We start from the raw sequence: 19,783 nt of genomic DNA on the forward strand, positions 1-19,783 counted from the left end.
GCAGCAGGAATGGCAGCCCCAATAACTAAGGCTGCACCCAGGTTCAATGAGGGCTCCCTCCATGCTCTTGTGGAGGGAGTTAGAGGATGTCAGGAGGTCCTCTTCCCTGGAAACGGAAGAAGGAGGCCTCCTCAGCAAACCAAGGCAGCTTGGCTGCAAGTTGCTGAGGAGGTGAGTTCGAGGTCTGTGTGCAGACGCACATGGGTTCAGTGTTGAAAAAGGTTTAATGATCTGCTGAGATCACCTAAAATGTGGCCTCTGCGTTCTGGGAAATGGAAGTTCAAGAGTGAGGGCTCAGGGTGATTTCCATGTAGAATGTTGGTGGTGACACTGAGTGCAAACCACCGTTTATTGGACAGATGATGCCTGTGGTTTTTGAGAATGCCAGTCTTATATTCATCTCCATGTGCCAACCACCTGTGGCTGAAGCGTAAACTTTTGCGAATCTGGCATGGATGAGTGCATCCCTTGCCTGAAGGCCAGCAATGTGGTCGCCTGCTGCTGGATTGGCCACATCCGGCCCCACAAGGCGTTGCTCCCCATCCTCCTCCTCGTTGTCCTCTTCCTCCGAGGAGGCTGTGTGCTGAGCCACTTGTTCATCCGGTAACACGAAGCCGCGCTGCTGTGCGATGTTGTGCAGGGCACAGCAGACCACGACAATTCTGGACACCCTGGCTGGTGCATACTGCAAGGCTCCTCCAGATCTGTCTAGGCATCGGAAGCGCATTTTGAGCAAGCCGATGGTTTGCTCGATGATGCTGCTGATGGATATGTGGCTCACATTGTACCGCTCCTCAGTATCGTTTGATGGCCTGTTCATCGATGTCATAAGCCACTTTTTCCAGGGAATAGCCCCTGTCGCCAAGAAGCCATCCGGAAAGTTGATTTGGCAGATGGAAGAGCTGAGGCACAGTAGACTGGCGCAGGATGAAGGAGTCATGGCAACTGCCAGGGTACTTTACGCAAACATGCAGGATGATCTTCCTGTGGTTACACACCAGCTGGACATTCAGGGAATGGAATCCCTTGCGGTTGACAAAAACAGCTGGGTTGCGATAGGGGTCCTAATGGCTACATGTGTGCAGTCTATGACGCCCTGCACCATTGGCAAGCCTGCCATATTGGCAAAGCCAACCGCACGCGCCGTCACACTTGGGCCATCCGTGGAGAAGTGGATGTAATTGTGGGCCTTTGCAAAGAGGGCATCAGTGACCTGCGTGAGGCAGGTGTGTGCGGCCGACTGGGAGATGCCATTGATGTCTGCAGCTGATCCCTGGAAGGAGCCCGAAGCAAAGAAGTTGAGTGAGGTGGTGACTTTTGACAGCAACTGGTAAGAAGTGTCCACACGCTCCTCTGGGCTCCAGGTGTTGGTGCAGCATTGCGCAGATGTCAGGGACTACCTCTCTCGAACGTCTCAGCCTCCTTTGGCACTGCTGCTCAGTCATGCTGAGGAAGCTGATCCTCTGCCTGTAAACCCTGTGTTGGGGGGTATCTCCTGCCCGTGTTGGGGGGTATCTCCTGCAGTGAGGTGCAGCCCTGTGCCGAGGCCCTCTGCTCTGTGCATCATCAGGTGGGTGAGGGGGAGGTTGGCACTCCTGTTGTGGCTGGTTGTGATGCTGCCGCGGCTGCTCTTCCTCCGAATCTGATGACCAGGATGAGAGGATGTAAATGGTTCCCATCCCGTTGCTATAGACTTCATTTGAGGCAAGAAGCTTGCAAGCGCACAGTCGAAGTGGGCTGAAATTATTCCAATCAGGTCACAGTGCAGATGGCTGTCAGCTTGAAGTCACAAGGTCAGTAGGTTTGCAAAATCTTATCCCAAACCTCCAACAACAAAGTTGTTGCATTTGAATGTCAGCCATGTTACAGGAGCCCTTTAAAGTGCTGCACCAATGACTACAAATCATGTCCTCCATCAACTCGTCTCCTTGCAGCTGGCCTGTTTCTGACAAGTCAGGAAACAGGAGCCAGAAGCACGAAAATGGAAAATCACATACAGGTAGACTATCCTTTATCTGCACTTCCGAAAACAGAAAACCTCTAAAAACCGAAAGTTTTTTCGTGGAGCGTAAGTCGTGCGCACGACATGACCCGAGTGGCGCCAAACATGACAGGAGTGGTCCGGGAGCTCTGCCTTTCCCTGTGAGCAGGACAGAGGGTCACAGAGTTCCCTCCTGGGTAGGAGATTGCAGGCCGAGCCAGGCAGTGTGAAGGAGGTACCGGGAGAGTGAACCCAACAATACAACGGCCCGTCCGATAGCTGCAGCGGCCCGTCTGATAGTCTTTTCTTCCTCCCCACCGCCCCCAACCTGATTTGCGGGCCAGCTTAGTGTAGGAGTCAGCCGATATCCGGCTTTCCCACAGCTGGCGGCGGCAGTCAAGCCCCAGACCCCCGCTAAGTCAAGGAATTCAGATACGGAGCAGGGGGAGCCGGAAACCTCGATCTAACGGCAGAAATCAGCAGCCATTTTGTTAGGTTTTTTTTCTTCCCCTAGCATTTTTTTAATTTTTTTTTTTTTTTTTAAAAACAGTCAGGCTGCGGAAAGTCTCTGTAGCTTAGCAACAGCTTCAGAGACGCTTCCAAGGCAGGGCCCGAGTGTTTACAAGCCGAAAACCTTGGGACCAGCTGTGTTTCGGTTTTCGGAATTTTTTGGATTTCAGAAGGTTTTGACAATAAACACTGTTGCTTAGCAACAGCTTGTAAACACTCGGGCCCTGCCTTGGAAGCGTCTCTGAAGCTGTTGCTAAGCAACAGTGTTTATTGTCAAAACCTTCTGAAATCCAAAAAATTCCGAAAACCGAAACACAGCTGGTCCCAAGGTTTTCGGATAAAGGATAGTCTACCTGTACTATAAAAATAGGATTAGCAAGGCAGTTAACAGGCTATTAACTACCTTAACTACCTGTCCCACCGGTTCCAGTCAGGTTAGTTTGGGAGCGGCTGATCCGACACTCAGGAAAATCGCATGGGGGTGGGATGGAGGCGGCTTGGTAGTTTGAAGCCGTTTTTTTCCCCCCGATTTGCCTACCCGCCTCCAAGCCTGCCGTCTCTGGGCTATTAAAATCAAGCCCTATAATTCCCTGGTTTTCCTCTCTCACCATTCTTGGAAAGCGGAGTGACATGCACAATTTTCTAATCGAAAGGGACGGTTCCTGAATCTAGAGAGCTTTGGAAGATTATCGTTAGCGCATCTGCAATATTCTACCATTATCCTGCACCAACTACTGAACGCTAAAGTATTTTTTTCATAGTTGCCCTATTAGATTGGCATCTAGAAACAAGAATGTTGATGCGACTGAATTATACTTGCTGACTGAGTCTGTGGTTGACATCAGCTTAACATATGCAAAGGATCTCATCTGTGACAAGATTGAGTCCATAGGATGGTGTGACACACTGCTGGTAATTTTTTGTTCAACACATAGGCATTTAAAAAAAAAGAAATATTAGTATACATGTGGAAAATATTATGTTTTAAACACTTCCCCATGGAGAATACTTCTGCTTTAATAGGTTAATATAGGTTTAATTTTTTGGCCAAATTCTGCCTTCATACCAATTAGTGGAATAATGTGACAATCCACTTGGCTAGCCAGGGATCATTAATTGTTGCAGACCGACGGTCCGCCTCGTTAACTTGGCGTGGGTCAGAGCCGTCGGACAGCCCACACTTCAGGGCTAAAAATAGGGATTAGGCAAAAAACTGCCCGTTAACTACTTGTTAACAGGCAGTTAATTGGCACTAATCCCCTTCCCGCCTCAGGGAGGCAGCTCCCAGCACAGGTCAGGTACCCGCCTCCTGGGACATTGGCACGGAGGCGGGATGGGTTCCTGTCCCCCCCCAATTCTGCAATTTTCCCACCACTCCCGCCTCCAAACCCGCCTCTTCGGGTCTTGGAAAATCGAGCCCTTTGTGTTCTCCTCACAGCTTACTGTCCCACCTAGCTTTGTATCGTCAGCAAACTTGGATACATTACACTCGGTCCCTTCATCTAGGTCATTAATAGAAATTGTAAATAACTGAGGCCCCAACACTGATCCTTGCGGCACCCCACTAGTTACAGCCTGCCAACCTGAAACAAATCCATTTATCCCTACTCTCTGTTTTCTGTCCGTTAACCAATCCTCTATCCATGCTACTATATTACCCCAACCTTGTGTAATAACCTTTTATGTGGCACCTTATCAAATGCCTTTTGGAAATCCAAATATACTACATCCACTGGTTCCGCTTTATCTACCCTGCTAGTTACATCCACAAAAAACTAATAAATTTGTTAAACACGTTTTCCCTTTCATAAAACCACGTTGACTCTGCCTAATCATGTTATAATTTTCTAAGTGCCCTTATTCCAGCAATTTCCCGACGACTGATGTCAGGCTAACTGGCCTGTAGTTCCCTGTTTTTTCTCTCCCTCCTTTCTTGAATAGCGGTGTTACATTTGCGACCTTCCAATCCACTGGGGCCATTCTAGAATCTAGGGAATTTTGGAAGATCAAAACTAATGCATCCACCATCTCTTCAGCCACCTCCTTTAGAACCCTAGGATGTAGGCCGTCAAGTCCAGCGGATTTGTCGGCTTTTAGTCCCATTAGTTTCTCTAGTACTTTTTCCTCTACTTATATTAATTACGTTACGTTCCTCACCCTCATTAGACCCTTGGTTCCCCACCATTTTTGGTAAGCTTTTTGTGTCATTTACTGTGAAGACAGATACAAAATATTTGTTTAACGTTTCAGCCATTTCCTTATTCCCCATAATAATTTCTCCTGTCTCTTACAATCTGCTTTTATATTTCTTGCTAGTTTTCTCTAATATTCTATTTTTTCCCTTTTTATCAATTTTTTGGTCAACCTTTGCTGGTTTCTGAAACTCTCCCAATCCTCTCAGGCTTACTATTATTCTTTGCAACATTATAAGCTTCTTCTTTCAATCTAATGCTATCCTTAACTTCTTTAGCCACGGTTGGATCACTTTTCCCATGGTGTTTTTGTTTCTCAGTGGAATGTATTTTTGTTGAGAATTATGAAATATTTCTTTAAATGCTATGAACAAACCGAAAAATAAGCTTAAATGGTGTAGCCCAAAGCACCAATGCTATGGAGTAAACTTGAGCAGACTGCAATGTGAAACAGTGGGCTAAAAGTAGCTTAAAAACATACATACAGCCCACATTTGTGTTATGTACAAATAACTCATTTTTCAAACATGCTGCATTTATACTGTGTATTTACCTGCAACTGCTCAAAGAGGAAGGTGTTCAGAGCTTGTCTGCAAGGAAGAATCATCATGGGGAACCCCACAGCAACGGACATCATAAACCCTACACGAATCATCTCTGTGACCAAGTTGGAGGGAAAGTTCATCATAACATTCCCAGCAATGTTATCAGTGTAACTGATATAACCAAAAGAACCAACCTGTAGGATAATAAGATTATAGGCTTGACAACTCTGCTATTTTAACCTTAATATTTGGCGATTAAATTTAATGTCCATCATTATGCACATTTACAAGTTTGCAATCTGAACAACGCAGTGTAAAATGTTGTCGTCTTAGAAGTACTAATTCACACTGGCTTTTTAAAATTGCAAATTTTCTTTTGTATAACATCAAAAACAGCTGTTTATTTTCAGCACTGAATATTGTAAAGGATGACTATGAAAATGCATTATATATACTATTACTGAACTGAAAAATATAAGTTGCCTTCAAAATTCAAAGGAATGAAGAAAAACAACAATGCTGCTCAAGGCTTTAGTGACACAGCAGTTATATGAAAATATCAAGATAATCTCAGTCCGTGTAGAATTTCAAAGTTTTTTTTGGTTAGGTTTAAGTTGCAATTAAATATATTTATATAGCTCGTACTATGCATGTTTAAAATATTTCTCTGTGCTTTTGTGATTCTGTCATATGACCATTGGATCATTCTACATTTACTTTTTTTTTTTTAAAAACAGATACCTGCTCACATACACATTAAAAAAAACTATATGCTAAATTTTAAAAATTGTTTAAAAAATTGCTAGGGAACAAATTAGATGCACATGTAGATGTCTGTTGGTTCGGAGATTGTACTTGCACGCCACAAATTGGCCTGACTGTATGTACGTGTAATTAATCTGCTATAACCTACGATTCTGTACCAATTTCCAATTTAGCGCATTCCCAAGATGCAATAAAAGCTTTTTTTTTCCCCTAGCAAAACTAATGATATAACTATCAGAATTTATTTTCTTCAAAAACAAAAAGTTAATCATCAAGAAGACTCATGCATTAGGCTGGCCATATCTACAAGAATAAGTTATTTTTTTCCAAATTGCCCTTTAATCATTTCACCTATTGAAAGTACAAAGTGGAAAGAACAGTTTACATGATTAGATCTAAAGTGCTAGGACATTAAATAAACCTTAAATAAATTGTTATCTTTATTCAGTTTTTGGTCTGTGATATTTATCAGGAAAATCTATTGAACACATTGTTCTAGTCATACCAGTGAAACACTACATTTAGACACACTCTTGTCTAAGTTCTGAATAACTAAAATTTAATTCAACAACTTTTTTTCTAATTTTAACAGTCTAGCATTGCCACTGCTCACATCATTTATGAATCTGAACTGTTGTAATACATAACAGGTTCTGCAATTCATTCCTAATACAAGTTGTTTCTATTAATTTTCACAAGCTATTGCATAGTCATCTAGTTACATGCAGTATAAACCACCAGAGACTTACAGTCATGTAAAACATATTAACCACATTCAGGGCCGATGTGAAGATCGTGCTCATTCGTTTAACAGATGGTTCATCCAAACTGTCATATGTGGGCAGCACTTGGCTATGAGGAAATTGTGAAAATTCACCTGTAAATCTGAGCAACATATTCTTCCCCTCAAAACAATGAAATCTGTAATATCTCTAATGCGCAAAACAAGAAACAGCCATAAATAATCCACTAATACTTCTCGTCTTTCTTAAACCTTGGTATAGCATCGTAGTTAACGTTCTTACAAGCCAAAAACCAAGGCAAATCGCTGAAGAATATCACAGGTGGATTTCTATATAGCACAATAAATCAGCTGAAAAATAACTCAAAATTAAAAATAACTTGGATGTCTAGACTATAGTGAACCGCACAAATTATGTAGGCAGCGAGTCTACAGAGGTTATACTGATGTTTAACAATACACTGGTCTAACGACACTATGTACCGTGTTTAATTTCAGTCACTACACCACAAAAAGGGCACGCATGCCTTGATAAGGGTGCAGAAAAGAGCAACAAGAATGTTCCCTAAAGGGGCTGAGCTATGGGAAAAGATGAGCTCAATCTCGAGAGTTTGGGAAGAAAGTCAACTTATATAAAATAGCATATTGTAAATATAGAATATTATTTCAAAGTCAGGCAAGTTTGACAAAAAAAGACTTAATTTAAATTAGTGAAATGAAACATTCAAACAAATATTAGGAAGAACTTCTTTGCCCAATGGACAACAAATGTTTGAATAATCTGCCTGGCAATGTAATAAAGACAAAAGCCTTCGGGGAATTCAAAATGCAGTTGGATGCTAAACTGGACAAGTTAAACTTACTGGAGGGATAAGCTTCAATGGTCTGAACAGTCTTCTCAATCTGGATTGTTTTTAATCACAATCTTGAAAATACAGCAAAATCATTTCAGGAAATTGAAGCTTTATTCTCCAGTAACTAGGTTTTATTCAGAAGTGCAACAAAGTTTGCAACTGTGGATTTAAGTTGTCTAGACAAAAAAAAACATACATAGCCCAACCCCTCTCCATGATATAAAACCAAAAATTGATAGGTAACTTCTGAAAGAGAAAAACACTTAAAATTCATCTGAAACACAATGTTATACAATCATAATTGAAATCACAAGATAGATAGCACTGGTGTGACTAGCAATTGAACAAATGCACGTTTCAGGTGGGTGGTAAAGTTCCCACGACACTTTGGGCTAGATTGTCCACCCATTCTTATCGATAGGTGGAAATTCTAGTCCTATTTGATGAAGAGCAGGGAGTTCTCCTGTATCATGGTCAACATTCTTCCCTCCACCAACAGAAACACAAAAAATTAACTGGTCAAAGTAAGCTTTAAGGATGAAATGCCCTTACTGCAACAAAAAAAAATAGCACAAAGCATTTGTTAGAAAGAGAAACCAAAGTACTTACGACTGGCAGGCAAAAGACATGCCATAGATAGGGATACACCGGAAGATGCCATCCCAGCGAACGTAACTAACTCGTTTCAGCCACTGGCCACTAAAGAGGCCATGTTTGAAGGAAGACAGCACAATCTGTGGTGAGGGAGAACGCCAAGATTAACAGTCAATAAACACACCATTCTAAGTGTTTGCCTTGAGAACAAAACCCAATCATGTGATAAACGCCATGATCACAAGATTACCAGAAAATTACAAATGAGGAAGGCTATTTGGCCCATCTTAGTTCATCCATCTAGAAAGGCCATGAAGACCATTGTAGTGTCTAATGTTCTGGAATGATTCCAAGGTTTTCACCTCCACTAATGTATCTGGGAGCCCATTCCACAGATTGATCTTTGATGTGAAGACCTTCCCGATATCGTTCCTACATAGAAAAATAGGAGGAGTAGGCCATTCGGCCCCTCGAGCTTGCTCTGCCATTCAATGTGATCATGGCTGATCATCCAAATTCAGTACCCTGTCCCTGCTTTCTCACCATATCCTACATTTGTCTTTCAACAGTTTGAACCCAAGGCCACTTATTATACTCTTGAAATGTAATTTAAAGTAATGTAATGGATGCATCTTTTCCATACTGTTTACAATCTTATATACCTCAATAAGATCACCACTCAGATGCCTCCTTTCGAGGCTAAAAACTTAAAGTTTCTAGTATTTCCTAACCCAGAACTTTAGAATAAGTATCAACCTAATGGCTCGTCTCTGCACGGCCTCCAACCTTTGTGTCTTGGTGATCAGAACTGGACATATTACTGAAAATATGGTCTGACCAGAGCACTATAAAGTCGGTTAATTACTTTATTGCATTCTACGGTTTTAATCATGTAGTTCAAAATTCAAAAAAATTGTCCGTCCAAGAAAATTCATTGAAGCTGCGAACTAATAAACAACCATAAAACAAACACAAAACACTTATGACCTTACGCAGTCGTAACCCAAATAATTATTAGTTGGACATGTTTATATCATAACTGTATTCCATTTCTCATTGTGGGCATCATAATTTGATGCATTATAATGAGACTGGCTCCAAATCCACAAGGTGGTCACTGATTACTGGAAGGCATCGAGTGTACTGCTGATCGATACAGCGATTTTGGAGGACGAGGCCGTATGTTGTATTTTAACTTCAAAAGCCACCCCTCAACACAGGCCAGAATTGACAGGCATCATAGAAAACATTATGTGGGAAGATCTGAATGGAACAGTGACAATACAGCCAGCTGTAATAACTGGCAGAACAGAAAACATGACGGTGTTGGGATCGACAGAAATCAACAGGCTGAGACTTTCTTTTGGTAAAGGACAAAACGTGTCCTGCTTTTATCACATCTCCACATGGACTGCAAAACCTCAGCCCCGTGCAGGGTTACAAGCAGGGGCTGATGAGTCATCACGTAACCCGACACTCTTAAAGGGCCCGACACTCTTAAAGGAGCCCTGCACCAATAACCCAACCCAGCATGTACATACCACAGCATTGCTATACAAGGTGAATTGTGTTAGGTACATATAACAGCATTGGGTACACATTGTGTTGTTGTCCCTTTGTGGCCTCTGCCACAACGGAGAGATCTTATTCTGTTTATACTCAAATTTGCAATGATAACGGACGAAGAAAATATTTTAAATTTTACAGAAATATTTTAGAAACCTTTCTTTCTCTAGTTTCCAATATAATTCCCTAATAGAAATATCTATAGTCATTCAGCTATTTTCTCATCATACAAAATTCACATATATGAATATCTTAGCCATCTGCGATCAACAGCAGGTACAATTTAAAGGCAGAATGCAGATATCTTAACTTGCAGGCAGACCCTGGTCTGAAATCCAGCACTGATTGATATGCTCACGCAAGCTTCCCCTGCAGCAGAGATTCGTCGTCTTGGCTAAGTTGTATGGGGTACCACAAGTGAGGAAAAACTAGCCTGGAGAATTCCAGCCGGCACCACGCAGGGCACTTGCTGGCAGATTCACCAATTAGCAGCTTTCACAGGGCTCTGGAGATGTCCTCAGGCTAGACACCCCACTCTCCCAACTGACAAAGACACTATAGAGATAAGTGGCTAATTTGAGGAGAGGAAAATGAGGAGATGGGGATTTTTTTTTTTTTTTTTTTAAATTGGGTAATGTATATTGTTATTACCCTTAAGGCACCCTAAAGAGTAAATATAGCATTTTTGGCTTTCCATTCACAAATCCAATTCCTTCAGCAAAACAAAGATTATATTACTACTGCATCTTGAAAATGATAGTTTTACATTCATGAACATTTATATCAAAGGAATTACAGCATTCAGAATACCTGAAAATGCTGTATTTACTCGTCTATGGTTCCGCTTCCACCTTATATTTTTGTTTTTAAAAAGAACTTTTATTCTTCTTGTTGCAGTTAACGAAGGACAACATAGGTTATTGATTTTTACTTTCTAAATTTAATTGTTTGTAATCCACAGGGTTAGCGATTGGGAAGCAGATGTGCGAATCAGTTTTTAATGTTTTTTAAATGAATCTATACTCTAAATATTAATGTAGCAACCCTCTTACATGGTCAGTTATTTTTCAGGAAATCATTTTACAGTTTGCACCATGCAGATGCCCATAAATTATGATCTTGCAAATCACTGAGGCTAATAATGATCCTTCTTGGTGTACTGTACTAATCTAGATGAATCAGATGGCAAGGACATGGTTTGTTCCACCAGAGTTCTGTCATTACTTTGAAGTGACCTTGTAGATGAAGCTCCATGATCCATGCAAGTCAGCAGCAAAGCAAACCAACGTCAGCAACAAGTGGCAGTGGATCAGAGATTGGCAATGATGGTCATAATTGTAGAGTTTACATGAGCATGTAAGTTGTCACCTTCTTCTACAAGATTACGTATTCCTTTTCAATCTTGCCCTCTTTTCCTTTACTGTCTCATTCGATGGTGGGCAAGAATGGTGCAGATTGGGATCACACCACCTTAATAAGAACATAAGAAATAGGAGCAGGAGTAGGTCATTTGGCCCTTCGAGCCTGCTCCACCATTCAATGAGATCATGGCTGATCTTCTGCCTCAACTCCATTCACCGGCCCTATCGCCATATCCCTTGATGACCTTACTAGTCAGAAATCTATCGGCTTCTGTTTTGAATATACCCAATGACTGAGTCTCCACAGCCCTCTGGGTAGAGAATTCCAAAGATTCACCACCCTGTGTGTGCAGAAATTTCTTCTCATCTCAGTCCTGAATGGCCTACCCTTTATCCTGAGGCTGTGGCCCCTGGTTCTAGACTCCCCAGCCAAGGGAAACATTCTCCCAGCATCCACCCTATCAAGCCCTGTAATAATTTTGTATGCTTCAATTAGATCCCCTCTCATTCTTCTGAATTCAAGAGAATAACAGGCCTAGTTTACTCAATCTCTCCTCATACGATAGTCCCGCCATCCCAGGAATCAATCTTGTGAACCTTCGTTGCACTCCCTCTATGGCAAGTATGTCCTTCCTTAGGTAAGGCGACCTATATTGTGCACAGTACTCCAGGTGTGGTCTCACCAAGGCCCTATATAATTGGAGTAAGACTTCTTTACTCCTGTACTCAAATCCTCTTGTAATGAAGGACAGCAAACCATTTGCCTTTCTAATGGTATGCTGGCCTTATTCAAATAGTACTCCCTTTCAGTATGTTTGAGAGTGTTGGACCTTTCCAATGCATCAAAAGGAAAGTTACACAAAATCATATTTTTAATTTACATCTACTTATTGCCTGTGTGATGGCCAGCCATCCCATCCTCCATTGGAACTCTCAATGCGTTTAGTCACTCCTTCTGGACCTGCCTCACTGGTGTCCCTCAACTTCTTAACCTCTCTTGTTCCTCAGCTGCATCCTGCTTGTATCACAGCCTCTAGCATGACCTTAACCTAAATGAAGCTTCGTGCTCAATAGGGAATTGAAATAAATAAGGGGTTTAAAAACTCATTATTCCCCTAAAATGATTTATCAGGCAAGTTGTTTTTCCTGTTCAAAAAGTAACAGATTTACAAATACATTCAAAAGCTACATAGCCAAAGTTAGTGTAGAAACGTACATTTATTTTTGCTTCTAAAATTGAAATATTTGCAGCATTTTTAAAAAACTGAAAATAAAGAACAGTAAACATTGTACTTCAGAGAAACTTCCAACAAATGACCAGTTCCAGATTGGACACTGAAGCAGCTCATGATCTTGTCTGCTAAATATCATACAAAATAACCACCCACAGATAATAATGGTATGGGAGTAAAAGAGAAGGATCATCTTATAAGAACATACGAAATAAGAGCAGCAGTAGGCCATACGGCCCCTCGAGCCTGCTCCGCCATTCAATAACATCATGGCTGATCGTCGACCGCAACTCCACTTTCCCGCATCCCTCGATTTCCCTAGAGTCCAAAAATCTATCTATCTTAGCCTTGAATATACTCAAAGACTCAGCATTCACAGCCCTCTGGGGCAGAGAATTCCAAAGATTCACAACCCTCTTGAGTGAAAAAATTTCTCATCTCAGTTTTAAATGGCCTACCCCTTATCCTGAGACTGTCTAGTTCTAGACACTCCAGCCAGGGGAAACAACCTCTCAGCATCTACCCTGTCAATCCCCTTCAGAATCTTGTATGTTTCATAGAAACATAGAAGATAGGAGCAGGAGTAGGCCATTCGGCCCCTCGAGCCTGCTCCGCCATTCAATGCGATCATGGCTGATCATCCAAATTCAGTACCCGATCCCTGCTTTCTCCCCATACCCCTTGATCCCTTTAGCCTTAAGAAATATATCCAACTCCTTCTTGAATATATTTAATGTATTGGCCTCTACTGCCTTCTGTGGTAGAGAATTCCACAGGTTCACCACTCTCTGGGTGAAGAAATTCCTCCTCATTTCTGTCCTAAATGGCTTACCCCTTATCCTTAGACTGTGACCCCTGGTTCAGGACTCCCCGACCATCGGGAACATCCTTCCTGCATCTAGTCTGTCCAGTCCTGTCAGAATTTTATAAGTTTCAATGAGATCACCTCTCATTCTTCTAAACTCCAGAGAATATAGGCCCATTCTACACAATCTCTCACCATAGGACAGCCCTCTCATCCCAGGAATCAATCTAGTGAACCTTTGTTGCACCGCCTCCAAGGCAAGTACAGGAAACTCTCTTTTTACCAGCACCTAAATATCCGGAAATCTCTCTTAACCGGCAAAATTCAGGAGTAGGTTCAGGTAAGTTTTACTATATATTAGTGGTCGTGTAACCGGGGTTCCTGGATCTGTGACCGTGTAACCGGGGTTCCTGCACCTGTGGCCATGTAACAGGGACTCCTGGATCTGTGGCCGTGTAACAGGGACTCCTACAAGTGCTGTGTAACCTGGGCTCCTGCACCTGTGGCCGTGTACGGGGCTCTCGTACCTTGGTAAGTATACCTCTCTGTAATCCGGACATTTTGATCAACCGGCACCACGCCGGTCCCGTATAAAAAAAAAGTTTCCTGTATATCCTTCCTTAGATAAGGATACCAAAACTGTGCACAGTACTCCAGGTATGGTCTCACCAAGGCCCTGTGCAATTGTAGCAAGACTTCCTTACTCTTATACTCAACCCCCTTGCAATAAAGGCCAAGTTTATTACAATGTAACACTATTACTATGTCTAATAGTATAGCATCACAAAGGTTCCACAGTGGCAACCACCATAACACATGTTCCTCAACTCGGTCTCTATTCCAGAATCTACACATTTCAACACTACAGCTGTAAAGGGAGATTGTTTCACACACATTCACTTTAAAGCTACATTATCCAACAAGTTTTGTGGTTACTAAATCGAATATGCTGCTCCAGCACTTTGAGATATTAAAATTAAATATTTACTGAACTAAATTTAAAGCCACTGTTTTATTTACATGCTTTGTGCATGCTATTAACTGGAGCAAAATTAAAAAGAGAAAACTGCAAATCTGAAACAAAGTAGGAAGAATCTCATACCCAAAACACAAAGCTGTCTTTTCTCTTTTATAGATGCTGTGTGTTTCCAGCATTTTCTACTTTTTGTTTCATTTAAACCTTGCTACAAATTTCTAACATCTTTTTGGGAGAGATTAAGTGGCTATAGAGCAACTTTGGATAAATTAAGTGATTTTTAAAAATCATTTTTAGCTAATGTGGTAAACCACTGTTTGTATTCCCGTTTGTCCTGTTTGTATTCCACTGTGTACATGCCTGGACATGCCTCGGCTGACTCCTCCCACAGGTCCTAGTATAAAGGTGACTGCTCCCCAGCCCTTTGTACCCTGGACCGGTTGACCACTCGAGGCAGACCTCCATTCTGTTGTTAATAAAAGCCTTTAGTTACTCTTCTAACTCTCAGTCTTTTATGAGTAATTGATAGCGCATCAGCTACTTACAGAAATATTTAAGTAATCCTTTCCATTGCAATCTGTTTTTCCAAAGTTTAATAGTGATTTTAAAAAGAGCAAAGCTTAAATTTTACATGACATTAAATTTGTTCTTGCAAAAATTATTATTTTTTGACTTGTTGTTGATTATTCTGCAAACACAACAGTAATATCATAATCAAGACAACCTTATACAGGAAACTTTCCTTTAACCGGAGGTTAAATATCTGGAATACTCTATCCACCGGCAAAATTCAGGAGTCGGTTCAGCTAAGTTTTTTTACTTTTCGTTGCTTTTTTTCCCTCCAGTCCTGGCTCTGCAAGCGTCTAGCTAAAGCTGTTGCTTAGCTACAGAGACGCTTGCAAGCTGCGCTGACTGTTCTGAAGCTGTTGCTAAGCAACAGGGTTTGTTGCTTCAGACGGAGCTCAGAAGCTCCGTATGTTTTAACATTAGCGCTCGTTTTTCCGGCAATGTTGATCGACCGGCACCAGCTCGGTCCCATCAGTGCCGGATACCAGAAAGTTTCCTGTACTTTGCTAATAGTTACCAATTTGGTTCCAATTTTACTTTCCAATGTGTGTTAACCCTTAACTCTTACTGGGTCTTTAATGAAAAGACAGTGGTATTAAAACAGCATAAATGTTCAGCGCACTATTCTGAGAATAAAATCTTATATGGCACTGGTATGCAGACATGTGCAATCTATTTTTAAATACACAAATGCATTTATTAATTTCAAATTCAATCTTATCCCACTTTATACAACATATTTATAGGTTTTATTTCGAGGAATCAACTGTACACAGCCATTACCTTTGACAGTTCGAAGCTCCAATTACTACGAGACTTAATCGGAAGATCTATTTACAGCTATGTTGAAAACCTGCTCAGTGAATTGCTACAACCAGAGATAAGTGAGAAATGAAAAGACTTTGGAGAATTAGACAGCTGAACATAAATTAGGGTACTTACTACAAACATGAAGAGAGTGTAGAATATTAAAGCCATGGCACTGAAGGACTGGATAGAGGCCATCATGTTCCTCTGCAAACTCAGTGGCAGCACTATAAATACAGAGACTGCAAACAGCAAGAACACACGGAATCCCTGTGTTACCTAAAACAAAAAATGGCGGTAAAAAGAACTAAAAAAAAGTTAGAATCCCATCATACCAACAGGTTACAGCACAAGTGAATTTCTTACAACGAGGTATAGCCCATTAGTAAATAGATCACAAGATGTAAAAAAAAAGCAATATACACAAAAATATAAATCATTGGAGTAATAATATTGTAATTTAATCAGGGAGCTCAAATAAGGTCAGTACCAAGCAACGTGAATTTTGAATGGTTTATGGTTGTCACTTGAAACCCAAGATTACATTGCAATTTTTTATTCTTCACTGTCTTTTTTTATACAAAAATAATTCATCAGTTTTGCTAAAGGAAGCACATAATAATGTCAGTTACAGGCAGCATCAAAAGTATAATAACTGAAGACTATGAGAGGCCATTGTAAGGTCATCACTGAAGACTATTACAGTCACAAAATTCAAAGGAACGTTAATATACAATAGAAATCAAGGAGTGGGCTACAAAGCTGTCATTCTGTTGAGGGGCTCAAATGACTTCACAAGCACTCAAGAGTGAAGCTCAGCTTTTGTTGGACTCTTGAACCCCAAAATGGAAATACTGCCACAAAGGAATCTGGTGGCTCATTTGCATGCATGAGTTTAGCATCCTTTAATTATAGTGCAGCAACTTAAGAGTTGATAACAAAATGGCAATAAAATATAGAGATGCAGTACAGATCAAATTTTACTGCTTTTAAATTCTGCATATCACAGACTACATATATTATTCAGCCAACTAGTGGAGTTTGTTTCTACCCGAGATTGATAGTGCTCCTATTAGTCACTGTTTGAGTGAAACTAGTGGATCACTAAAAGTGTTCTATAATTTACTTGATTAGGTACAATTGCCTCAGTGCATTTGTGTGCTACTCTTGAAACTAAACCTTTTTGGTCAATGTACGCCATATGCAAAGCCCACTTACCTGAAGTCCAAGCAACTGAGCGAAGAAATTAGATCCTAAATCAGCGATAACAACGTAAAAAGCAATGCACGTCCCCAACATCAAGCCAATCAAGCTAGATAAAGTAAACAGAGCAAATCGTAATTAATAACTCTGCAATAAAAATTCACCCCACCCCGCAAACTGCAGTAGTAGCTCAGTAGATAGATGCACCACCTATATGAAAGCATACAGACCAGGGATATCACAGGTTTGATCTCTGATCTGCAGTGCATTAGAGGATTTCAGCTGGAATGGCAGCAGGGACCTTCAGTAAGCCTCAATACATTCAGCTGAAGAATGGCAAAATACAGGGGGAAAAAATGTCAACTAGCTCCTTCTCCTGATCACTATCCGGAAACATTTGGAGGAAAGTGCACGTGTGCAGACATCAGATGAGAACTGGATTATATTCAGCTGCGATACACCCATTGCTGAATAGCCTGCCAAAACCCACCATCAAGGTCGTTATTTCAGGATTGCCAGTACCAACTGCAAAGAACAAAGTGCTTTTCAGGACACGTGTAAAACAAAATGTTTGTAATCAAAGGACTACAGGTTTCATTAGAGCGCACAACAAAATCCCAAACCATACAACAGCGTGAGTCACCTCTTCCAGAAGAGAAGCAGATGAATGCTTAATATGATCCTTTATCTGTTCTTCTATGCCACTTTAAATAGGTTAATGTCTCCATTAATACAGACAGATCGAATATATATACACAAATGCTCATCCACTAATATTACAATAGTAATTTCTAAATACTTCTGTTTTATTTAGGTTTGTCCCTCTTACTCTCGGTCACAAAACTCCTCCATATAATCCCAACAACAAACAAAGTCCATGGCAAGCCAGGTCCATCCCATTGTACTTCTGCTCTAATGCAATGTGTTTTTCTTCGGCTTTGTTGGAGAATGAGATGGATCTTTTCTATACAATCGATCGTGTATACAATTAACCCTACTGATTTTCAGTTTCTACCCCATAATTACCTTTAAAAGATGAATTCAAAATTCAGGTTAAGCCACAAAACCCTAAAACACAAGCCTTAACTTCAAGCCACACTAAATCTTTAAAAAATTTCCCTGTCACTCCCCATAGAGGAGTAGGAAGACTCGCATCACACATGACACGTACTTCCCTTTTAAAAAAGAGACCTTCCCATTCATCAGTTCTTAAAGCATCCCTCACATACAACTCTGAATACCAAACAATGAGAAGGACACAGAATGGATACTGAACAGACGGGCCCCACGTCCACTGCCTCGCCGACGGGCCCCATGTCCATTGCCTCGCCGACGGGCCCCACGTCCATTGCCTCGCCGACGGGCCCCACGTCCGCTGCCTCGCTGACGGGCCCCACGTCCGCTGCCTCGCCGACAGGCCCCACGTCCGCTGCCTCGCCGACAGGCCCCACGTCCATTGTATTACTGACGGGCCCACGTTCACTGCATCACTGACAGGCCCCACGTCCATTGTATCGCTGACTGAGATCGACAGATTTTTGTTAGGTAAGGGTATCAAGGGATATAGAATAAAGGCGGGTGAATGGATATAGATCAGCCATGATCTAATTGGATGGATGGCTTAAGAGACTGAACAGCCTGCTTCTGTTCTTCTATTAAGCTTCCCTTTCATACAGCCTTTCATTGCTAAAGTCGGCTCTCCTGAAATCCAGTTTCTTAATTGTTTTTATTATACAATCTGTCCTTATTTCAGTCTTAAGATTAGCAGGAAGAAAGGAGCACATTCACTTTTGCCTTCTTCCTTGTGGGTTCCATCACCTGCTATTTGCGAAGCTTCTTCAAGTACTTCAATAAACTCCTTCATGGATACAGATTGTCCCAATGTCAGTCGGGAAAATTAAAACCTATCATTACATCCGAGGTCTCACCATTAACATTTTTATGACCTCCCAGAGTACTACGTCCACCTCAGTAGTATTCTGTGGTAGCCTGTAACATATTCCTACCACTACTTTCTATCTTTCAGATCCATCCAGACACTCCATGCCAATTCCCACTTCATTCCTTCCAATAATGTATAATTCTTCCCCGATAAACACTGCCACCTCACCCCTTTACTTCCTTCTCTATCCTTCCCAAAGCACCTTGAAATTTAGCTCAAGGAAGAGGATGAGGATTTGTTCCCCACACATTCCCTTCCTTCAGTTAAGTTTTAGTAATTCCTACATTATCTATATAAGCTCTCTATTTACCACCACTTTAACTGAGCCATTTTATTTCTAGTGGTCCTGACATTCATGTAAATACATCTTAGTTAATTTCTTGCCCTCCTTGCTATATCCACATGACTCCATACAGTTATTCCATCACCCCTGCTTCCCTAGTTTAAATCCTTCCCAGCTGTTTTATATGTCCTATCAGCCAAGTACGGCTGATCCTAAACAACATGCAAAGAAAAATACACACACATATATGGAACAAATAGAAAGTGCTTGACAGGACTCATCATTTTACCATTAAATAAGCCACAGGGATCCAAATGACTAGTGTTTGGCTTTCAGCAAGTTCCATCGTACATCATGGGAGTGAGGTATAATTTAATAAAATTGTTCCATCTTTTGTGATGCTGCTTTCTTGTGCAAAACAGTACGTTTCACGGGAACAAGATACAGCTGTAGGAAGGTTAATGGATATTGCGGGTTAAATATGGCTAGGTGAGGCTGCTGAAAAAGCAACAGTGGGCAAGAAAAAACAGGCCAGGACCGTGAAGAGAATGAGGCCAAGCTAAAAAAAAAACAGAATTGAGAAGAGAAAGAAAGAGGAAAAGTGCCAAAGATAAAATGACTAAATAAAAATATTTATACCAGCATTTCGGTGGCTACTTACATTTCGGTAGCAGTTATTGGTCACAACCAGGGAGTTACGATTTTATAATTAACATTTTAACTCATCTTTGTATGCTGATTAATTCATGTTTAATGATTAATGATTAATTTGAGATCTGAAATAATTTCTTTACAGTACAGGGTCAATCATGTCACCGCTGAGGGCATCAATTTGAATCAAAAGTAGTCTCTCCACAA

The 19,783-nt window shown here is 41.2% G+C and overlaps 1 protein-coding gene across 1 annotated transcript in view; it reads right to left on the bottom strand.

Annotated features, from left to right (window-relative positions):
• The window catches only part of slc38a10 (solute carrier family 38 member 10), a 129,553-nt gene that overhangs the window by 91,927 nt on the left and 17,843 nt on the right, over positions 1–19,783 (bottom strand). Inside the window, exons 4-8 of the mRNA XM_085963643.1 lie at positions 16,716–16,809; positions 15,633–15,776; positions 8,199–8,323; positions 6,743–6,845; positions 5,237–5,422 (exon numbers count right to left, since the gene is read on the bottom strand). Coding sequence (XP_085819769.1) covers positions 5,237–5,422; positions 6,743–6,845; positions 8,199–8,323; positions 15,633–15,776; positions 16,716–16,809 — 652 coding nt within the window. The remainder of the gene's footprint in view (positions 1–5,236; positions 5,423–6,742; positions 6,846–8,198; positions 8,324–15,632; positions 15,777–16,715; positions 16,810–19,783) is intronic.

The sequence above is a fragment of the Somniosus microcephalus genome, chromosome 21 (assembly GCF_052327205.1).
Source record: "Somniosus microcephalus isolate GS21.2 chromosome 21, FLI_Smic_1.0, whole genome shotgun sequence".
NCBI lineage: Eukaryota > Metazoa > Chordata > Chondrichthyes > Squaliformes > Somniosidae > Somniosus > Somniosus microcephalus.